Source organism: Benincasa hispida, chromosome 1 (assembly GCF_009727055.1).
Source record: "Benincasa hispida cultivar B227 chromosome 1, ASM972705v1, whole genome shotgun sequence".
In the NCBI taxonomy this organism is placed as follows: domain Eukaryota; kingdom Viridiplantae; phylum Streptophyta; class Magnoliopsida; order Cucurbitales; family Cucurbitaceae; genus Benincasa; species Benincasa hispida.
The window spans coordinates 88839893-88850131 of NC_052349.1; the positions used below are offsets into that span (position 1 = coordinate 88839893).

At 34.5% G+C, this 10239-nt stretch overlaps 1 protein-coding gene and 1 pseudogene across 1 annotated transcript; one reads left to right on the forward strand and one right to left on the reverse strand.

Moving 5' to 3' along the window:
* Nucleotides 1-1205, reverse strand: part of LOC120092923 — a 1666-nt pseudogene extending 461 nt beyond the window's left edge.
* Nucleotides 1206-3915: 2710 nt separating this feature from the next.
* LOC120079979 lies at nt 3916-4849 on the forward strand. Its single transcript, XM_039034488.1, has 3 exons — nt 3916-4125; nt 4210-4526; nt 4636-4849. The coding sequence occupies exons 1-3, from the start codon at nt 3916-3918 to the stop codon at nt 4847-4849; spliced, it is 741 nt and encodes a 246-aa protein (XP_038890416.1).
* The last annotated feature ends 5390 nt before the right edge of the window (nt 4850-10239 follow it).

Genomic DNA, 10239 nt, shown 5'->3' on the forward strand with positions numbered 1-10239 from the left:
AGCTGCTTCATCGTATGCTCTGGCGGCGTCTTCCGCGGTTTCGAAAGTGCCCAGCCATATCCTTGTCTTCCTGATTGATTAAGAATTTAACAATAAATTTTAACATTAATTTTTCCTTAAACAGATTCAATTTTACTTTATTAAAAAAAAATGGTTGTATTTATTTCAATTTTGTAGCTATTTTTAATCATGGAATTTTTTAAAATATATATCCACAAAAATTTTCAACATCGTGTACTAGAACATCATAATAATTTTATATCTTTGTACTAGAGTTTATTTCTTTTGAAAAAAATAGAAAAATATATTTGGTTCTATCCGTGTTGCACCCATCTTTTCGGAAAATTTTCCTATAATATGATAGTATAAAAAAAAATTCATACTAAATGAGTCCCATCAACATGCTTTTAAAAGTATGGTCGAATTCGTTGATGTTAATCTTGAATTCCTTAATATTTATGATAACAAATTTATAGTGTGAACAAGAAAAATACGATACTCCCCTAATACTAGAAAAATGTCCCATCTTTTTTCAACTTGCTCAAACATCCAACAAATACATTTTGCCATGTAGCAAACTCTCACTCTCCCTCTTTTTTAAAAAAAAATGAATTCTTTCCGTAAAATCAAACGCTTAAAATTTGTACTATGGGCCTGGAGAAGAAAGCATATTGTTGAAGCTGTTTGAAATATGGAGTTAATAGAAGAGAGAAGAGAAGTGATTTTGGAGGAAGTGTTTGAGAGAGAGAGAATTTTTACAGTAAAGGGTGACGAATCTCAGAGACCCAAGAGCCCCAATGTCTTTGACGGACTCCTCGATAGCGTTGTTGAGGTCTTCCCATTTTAGACACAGATAAATTTTAAAGAATAAGTGTGAGAGAGAGGAGGTTAAAGAAAAGTGAGACTATTATAGGAGAAGAGATAATAATGGAAATTTATAGCAATCTTTGTTTTTGCCTTTTCATGCGCCTACCCTACCAAATGATCGATTACCACTCTCTCTCTCTTCTTCTCTTCTTTTTGCTTTTTCTTTCTTTCTTTCTTTCTTTCTTTCTTTTTCGTTAATTAATATACTCGTGGGGCACCTATTTAGTACATGTTCCTATTCGCAAAATTCATTTTTATTATATATTTTGAAATTGTTTCCAAAGTTATTTTGAATTGTCGTCAAACAGTGATATGTCCAAGATTTTATGTAAGACATATAATATCGTCAAAACGAGTATAACTAATTGTACGAACAATGACAGATCCGTAATTTTATGTTAGTTGATTTTAGTCCATTAATATCTCAATCTGTGCCATATATAATTCTTGAACTTTAAAAAGTATATACTAGATTAGTGACATCTCGATTGTGTGTCTAATAAGTAGTATCATATATATTTTTTTTTAAATAATGTAACTATTGGGCTACAAAGTTGGAATTTTGAGGTTCAATTTGTAACAAAAATATTTTTTTTTTCCAATACGTCGGTCAATTTTTAAGCATTTTCTTATAGTTTTTGAGAATCTTAGATAATAAATTGAAATATATATCTATTAGATATTTTAAGGAACTTGTTAGATTTAAAATTGAAAATGTAGATATTTATTAATCATAACTTAAAAAAGAATTAAACTTGTACGAATTTGAATGTAATTTTAAAATAATAGTAAAATAAATTTTAAAAAAAAGCAAAAAATTTATATACGAAATTGGTGTTTATATATCTTACTTTTAAAAAACTAAAAATAAATGACCAAATAATTATGAGTCTAAAATTTAACAAATATTTCTGTTAAACATTAATACATATGTGAGATAAAATTAGAAAATGGATTTAGTTTTTCTACCCGTTATACATATTTAAAATTTTAAGCAACAAAAATTTGTTAAAATAAAAATGGAAAAAGAATGTGTTCTAGGTGTTCAAACTCCCCCCTTCCCCCCCACCTAGAAGGATCCCATTCATCTCATAGGGAATTAATAATTTTTTGGTAATAAAAAGGTAAAAAAACGTATAACTTTCGAGCTGATCGCTTGAGTCTATAGGCTACCTCTCCTATCCGATAAAGAAGAGCAAATTGAACTCTTTAGGAGTGAAATGTGTACTGACTCATCCAAGGCGATCAACTTGATTATCTTCTAGTAACGTTTGAAACAATTAAAAAATTTTGAACCAAAAAATGATTAATATTTATTGGTTCTACCTCCTATTTTTTTTATGAAAAATTCTATCGAACATGGAAGAGTTCAAGTTGTCCGTGCCCTAAAAGAAAAAAAGATCACCTCTATCGTGCCTATAGCAAGATACATTCCAGTTAATGTGACTTTCTTCATCCTACCCATACCTTAAGAATTCTTAGTCCGAGGTTCTCTATCTTGAGGGAGGCACTTATCCTCTAGCCTTTTCATAGATCTATCAACAAACAATTGAAAAGTTAAACCAAATACGCTCATCTTCACGCATATTTATCTTCCATCACAAAGAAAAAGATATTAAAAAAATATAATATTTTAAAATGAAAAAAAAAATTATCACAAGACTACATTCATTTTTGTGCACCCCACTCAAGGGCATAATTACAAGTTGTCAATGTGAAAAACTTTAATTAAGAAAAGGCGATATTTATTTTATATATTTCTATCTTTTTGTGATTGAAAAGGGATGCATGTAGTTGCACCAGAGATTACCTACTCCTACAACCTATGCGTGTTGGAAAATTTTTCATTACCCCAACATCATATACTCCCTACACTAAATCTTGCTTGTAAATGATATTTTAATACTGTTATTTAGACTCTACATCATTTCTAAAACGATATTGATATAGCTAACAAATAAGAGTAGTAAAGTTTTTTTTTTAAAGGTGGAACGTGAATAACTAAGATTTTTTGTGTGTGAGTGTGATAGTGCACAAATATACACTCTCTTTTTAGACTTATTGATGCTAGTTTTGAGGCCTTTATAGTTGATTATTTCATGTGTATATTCAAATGATGTGGCGATTTCAAGGTATTTAAAGCAAAGCGAAGGATATTGAAGGCAAACACGGGCTAATTTGAACACAGTTGAAAAAGTCCAAGTCATAAGAAGAGGTGTTGCAACCAAAGAACTTAAGAAGAGAACATTGCGAATTGAGATGTTGCCGAGAATGTTGTTGAAGCTGAATAAAAAATTTCAACTCCTATTCAGTTCCATTTCCAGCTCCTATCAAGAACAAATTATATAGAAAATCAGTTAGTAGCTGTTAAAGAGTTGCAACTAATTTAGCTGTTTTTTCGTTTATGTTATCTATAATAAAAGCAAAAGCATAAATAGAAATGAATTGATATAACTTCACTTCTTGATAAGTGAGCATGTATATCGAGAGTTAATAATAATTAAAATAAGGCTTGAAAGGGAGTTGTAAAAAAGTGCTGACCTCAAATGATTCTGAAGCTTGTAATCTTGAAGAATTAATAAAGCCTGAAGATCTTTTGAAGAGTGGATGTATCTGACCAGTATACCTCTATGTGTTCATTTTTCTCTTCTCCTTTCATTTCTTGTCTTGCATGCTTGATTCTAACGTTTGAGTTCAAGATTTCCACTCAAATTCATCTGATGGAAGAAGAACAAAAGAGAGAGAGATCCAAGTTTTGCCCAAAATTTCTTGATTGTTTTTCTGTCAAAATGATAAACTGAAGAGGTAAGAGAAAGAAGATATCTTACCACCTGTTGAAGCAACGTGGCAGTCTAAAGTCCACACGTGACATCTACTCCATTTTCTAGCATTCTTGTATCAGCTCAAATCTACAAAAGAACTTGCGCGTCGTTAGTGTTTTATTAAAAGTGGCCCAAAATATTATCAAGTGGTATCAGACTATAGATTAGATTTTTTTAAATTCTTGAAACGGCTACTGCCAAGTTTGAAATTAAAAAGTTCAATGGCATGGAAGATTTTATTCTATGGACAAAGAGGGTCAAGGTTTTCTTGAATTCACAAAAGGTCTTGAAGGCTTTTGATGGTCCCCAGACCTTGCCTACCACAATTAGTGTTGAAGATAGACAAAACATGGAGGTGATTTCTTATAGAACTTTGATTCTCAACATCACAGGCAGTGTCTTGAGGCAAGTGATCAATGAGAACACAACTTATGAGGTTTGGGAGAAATTGAACGTTCTCTTTGACAAGAGAGGCTTGCCTAACAAGCTTTACATTCGTTAAAGATTATTCTCTTTCAAGATTAAACACTCTAAGTCCTTAAATGAAAATTTGGATGAATTTAAGAAGCTCACAAATGAGTTCAACCAACTTGGAGAAAAGCTTGGGGCAAAAAGTAAAGCGGCTATCTTGATCAACTCACTTCATGACACCTTTAAAGAGGTAAAATCAGCCTTGAAGTATGAGAGAGAATCAGTGACAGTCAATGTTGTCATTACAGCCTTAAAAAGCAAGGAATTAGAGCTACAACTAGAAAAAAATGTTAGGGAAGTTGAATCTCTTTATTTTAAGAGAAAGAACCAGTCAAAGAAGAATCACTCTAACAAAAATGAGATAATGTATAGAGAGAGGCCAACTTTGAAATTCTTTATCTGTCAAAAGAAACTGCCCTGAGAGGGGGAAACATCACAGAAGAGATGATAATAGAATTTTTAAATCTTATGGCAGAGAAGACTCAAACAGAAATAGAGATTTCAGAAGAGATGAGCCAAGGAGATCAAAGGAACATGGGAGATTTCAAGGGCCTGCTAGTGAAGAAGCTTATAAGTACATTAAAGTTTTTGTTGCTAAAAATAAAAGGGCTGTGGATTTTGAAACTGAGGAGAGAGACTGGGTCTTAGAGCTAGGATGTACCTATCGTATGACTTCTAAGAAGAGCTAGTTTGTTGATTACAAATTAGAGGAAAGGAACTCAATTTACATAGATAATAACAATGAGTGTGAAATCATGGGAAGAGGCTTAATATTACTAAAGCTTGCAAACAGCATGGAAGTCCTACTGAAGGATGTTAGGCATGTTCCAAACCTCAAAAGAAATCTTGTCTCCTTAGACATGCTTGATGACTAGGGTTACAAATTCACTAGTGAAAGAAGTACTTTGAAGATTGAAAAACAACGGAGGAAAGTCCTTGTTGGGAAGAAAATTGATGGCCAATATGTTGTGAATGAAGGAACTCTTATACAAGAGTACCTCTGAGCAGAAGCGAATTTTTCCAAAAGCATTGTGACATAATTACTACATTTACATTCACACAAACAAATATGCATCAAACCATTAAATTACCGACATTCTTAGAGATAAACCAATAGGAGACCAAGAAAACATACCAATTTAAGACTCTCTCCAAAGCAAGAAACTCACTCTCTCCACGAACGGAAGGTTATCGTTCACCAAAACACCGATCGTCTACCACAAACGGCCACCATATGAACAGACAAGAAATGGGGATAACACCACCACTTAGAACCCGTAGTATTCTCGGAATGAGAATCCAAAGACTAGGCACTTTTTGAATTTGGTAGAGGGGAGGAGGAAAAAATATCGTATACAACGATCAAGCAAGTGGGAGAAAGGCGATTCTATCTGTAACAACCCAAATTTGTACACATACACTACAGGAAATTAAATGTCAAATGTTAAGCAGGACAAAATTTTATTTAAAGGGGTGGTAAATGTAATACCCTAACCTTAATTTAAAAAGCAGGAAAACAAATAAAATATATAATTAAGAATGAAAAATATAGAAACTTAATAGGAAAATCGGGTGAAAATTTAGAATTGGAAAAAAATGAGAAATTTATTAATCATCCAAAAATAATGAATAAGGGGGCAGAATCAGGGAGGATTAATTAGAAGTTGGACGCTAGCTAATTCAGGAGACAAAGGGCAATAGATAACTTTTTGTTTGGGCGCTGCTCATTGGAAGAATTGGAGGTGAATTAATTGCCCATATACTCTTAAAATTTGAAAGAGTTAAAAAGGGGGAAGTGGAATCTACAAGCAGTGAAGGCAATCCACGAGTGAAAACTAGTGAGATTGGAGAGAAAATTGGAGAGAGCGAGATTGAAGAGAAATTTGGAGAGAGCGAGATTCTCAGCGAGAGCGAGAGCGAGAGTTACGAGAGCCAAACCAGCGAGAAAACTTGAGAGAGCGAGATTCTGAGAACAGAAGGAGCGAGATTTGGACAGAAGCGTGGATTATGCGTTGAATTTGGCAACAGTCTTATAAATTATACATGGAGAACCCTAAAATTGAATACAAACAAAGGTTGATAACGTAAGGGAAAACGTTAGCCAAAATTAGGTGTCTTATTAAGAGAAATTCTTAAACCTAAGTAATTTTAAAGAAGCCATTTGTAAGATGGGTTGTCACATAGAGAAGAGCTGGAAACGGCTATAAATAGGAGACTTTGGGTTAGAAGTTAAACTGATTCTCAAACAAAACTCAGTAGTAAAATTCGTGTGAAAAGGGTGAAGTAATTCTGTTAGTTTGAAAGAGGAAACGCGAGGGAAGTGCTGCTCAAATTTCCTTTTGATTTAAGAGAGAAAGCTCTACTGATTAAACCATAAGGAATAATAAGGAATAACTAGGATCGCAGTCAAGGTAAGTAGTTTATCTCACCCTCTCTTTAAGTGTTTCATGGAAGTGTACCTTTAATATGTTGCATAATTATGTGATTGTTATGTTGCATTACATGTTTAAAATATGTTTATCGACAAGGGACCTCATGCATTATGTTTGTTTTTAAGATTAAATTTTAATTAGATAAAGGTTATGTTTCTAGGGCTAGCAGGGCATGTATGGTTGCACCCCTCTAGTCCCAATTCTATGTCAAGTTTATGGTAGGAACTAACAGGGTATGTATGGTTGCACCCCTCTAGTCCAATCTTACGTTTATATTAATGGTAGATGTTGGATGCGACTCTGGCTCTATTGACTGCATGAACAGCTAGTCATCAGATGGGTTAGTTTCCGCCTAAGTCCTCATCTTCCTATCAGGGCGGAGAAATTCACGTTAGAAGCATAATCGACCACCACATGTTATTATATGTTTTCGGTCTCAATCATATGTTTTCAGAACATGTTGCATGTGATTGTGCATTTGGTCACTACCCTATGTGAGAACTACTTACTGGTTATATTATATACTCATCCTATTTTAAAAGACTTTGTAGGTAAGGACATAACGTAGGTGGCAGAACTGAACGTCGCTCAAATGGCCAACCATCAAACTCACTATTATAGGCATATGCATTTTTGTATCACTACGCTAGTGTTGTATGGATCCTGGTATTTGTAAAATAAACTTTTTATATAGTTTCTACCTCATTAATAAAATCTTAGATATGTTCTTTTAAGATTTTTACCATCTCATAATAAAAAAATCTAAGCATGCATGTCATATAGGTCGGACCATAATATGTAAGGATCTGATCGTTACAGGTTTGTATCAGAGCATTTGAGCCAATTAGGCTGTACTAATCTGAGTCGTGGTGTTTGATGGTTCGGCCTGTTAAGTGATGCCCATAGTTGTGCCAAATACGCTGGTAAGTGGAATTTTCAAACAAGTAATTTAGTAAATAATTTAGTAAACATAGGTANCTAACAGGGTATGTATGGTTGCACCCCTCTAGTCCAATCTTACGTTTATGTTAATGATAGATGTTGGATGCGACTCTGGCCCTACTGACTGCATGACCCGCTAGTCATCAGATGGGTTAGTTTCCGTCTATGTCCTCATCTTCCTATCAGGGCGGAGAAATTCATGTTAGAAGCATAACCGACCACCACATGTTATTATATGTTTTCGATCCCAATCATATGTTTTCAGAACATGTTGCATGTGATTGTGCATTTGGTCACTACCCTATGTGAGAACTATTTACTGGTTATATTATATACTCATCCTATTTTTACAGACTTTGTAGGTAAGGACACAGCGTAGGTGGCAGAACTGGATGTCGCTCAAATGGCCAACCATCAAACTCACTATTATAGGCATATGCATTTTTGTATCACTACGCTAGTGTTTCATGGATCCTGGTGTTTGTAAAATAAACTTTTTATATAGATTTCTACCTAATTAATAAAATCTTAGAAATGTTCTTTTCAGATTTTTACCAAAACTCATCTCATAATAGAAAAGTCTAAGCATGCATGTCGTAGCGGTCAGACCATAATATGTAAGGATCCGGTCGTTACACTATCGTATAGACAAAGTGCTTGATCGTTTAGGTGAAGTACATGATTGTGTAGGCAATGGTAGGCAATTATCTATACGATTATTTAGTAAAGTTCGGGTGCTAGGTGATCATTTAGCAAAAGGCAGGCGATCGTTTAGAAAGAAGTGTGCATGTGTGTAGGCAATCATGTAGTAAAAGGTGAGCTATCGTATTGTCTCTCAATTCACTAAGCGATAGGATGCAAACACCTCGTGAGCAATTAACTGTGTTCTTTGCAAAATGAAAACAATTTTTATTTTATTCTTCAGTTACGAAAACCGAATGGAACTTCCCACTAACGCACAGTTACGGAGAAAACGGCTGCCAATTATCCTATAATTGTCCAATTAAAATCTAATAAATATAATCATCTGATATTCATTAACCAATAGTTTAATATCATATATCAACCATAGTGTTTTCTCCTCCACTAGATATAAATCATATTTATATCCAATTTCCTCCAATTAATGTACCTCATACATAAAGTCAATCATATCATATATAATTAACTAGTTCCATCGTATCATATATAATCGAACTCCCTTTTGTCAATTTGAACATTTTAAACTGACCCAAAAACTGATGCTCAACTTAAATCCAAGCTACCAAGGGGACCTTATGAACCTATGGCTCGAAGCTCCAACGGTACGTGAATAGCTGACTAAACTATTTAGCCACGAGAAACCACCATCCGTTAACTGCCAGGCATTCTACTAAAAACCGACAATTGAACTCTTCTTACCATAGATATATTTATATGTCCATCAAATATAACCAATCATCCATACGATAACCCTTCATAGATGCTCGTAAGTACAGCTGGACCAATTTACTGTTTTGCCCCTGTAGTTACATCTCACTTCTTAAGTATCATTGATCCCTCTAATGAACAAAACAACATAGCCCTACTATGTCTAGACACCTCTCGGATCATGAGAAGGTGTGTGGTGCCACATCGTTCAAGCCCCGAGATCTGCCCTTAAGGGAGTAATCTATCTACTTACCCCTTCTTCAGGGAAAGAGTGAATTCCATCTTGTGTAGCTGAGTTCCCAGCTCTCATATCAAACGAATCCTCAAAGTGATAGGTTTGAGTTGGCGACCTGGCCACTCGCATCCATGTAAATCAAAGGACTGCCCTCAATGGCAGGAGTTCCCAACTCACTCAGGATTAAGGTCATGTTACCTATGGTCATTCTAGTGAAGTGAAGTCTCTGTCATGAACGATGTTATATAACGAGACGTTAACACTTCGTGGTCAGGTCTTATACAAACTCATTGTATAGGACGCCTCCGCTTGCATGTCCTTACATGAATGATCAGAATCAGACCATCTATAGCAAGTCACAACACTTGTAACTATTCCACAAAGCGGGCCTCATCCATAGCATTACCAGGATAAGGTTTCCCTCCTATATCCATATACTACAGACCATTTTAATTATCACTTAAGACATGATCCACTTGCATGTCACAACATGCATGCTTAAGTTACATAATGACAACCAGGGATTTTAGTTCATTAGTTTGTGGTAAAGCAAATAAAACATCCAATGTGCAAAGTCAAGTAGTGAAGAAAATATCATATATTATACATCACAAGCGTTTGTACAAACTGTGTTTACAAACTACAAGACACGTTACTTTAGGGCATCATCCCCAACAATCTCCCACTTTTCTTAAAACGAGTGGGGTTTACAAAAACTAGTACACAGTTGAGTATGTATACTACAGTTTCCACTGCGAAACCCCAAAACGAGTCCGGTAAGAAAGCGTAACTCATCATTAAACGAACTATGTCCAATAAAGTTCTGTTTTTCCTTTCCGCTACACCATTCTGCTGAGGTGTACCTAGCGCTGAGAGTTGGGAAATGATTCCATGTTCTATCAAATAGTCTTGGAATCCTTAATCCAAAAACTCTCCACCTCGATCTAATTGAAGTGTTTTAATCCGTCTATCCCATGCTTTTTCAACTTCAGCCTTGAACTCTTTGAACTTTTCAAAGAATTCAAACTTCCGTTGCATCAGATAAACATACCCATACCTA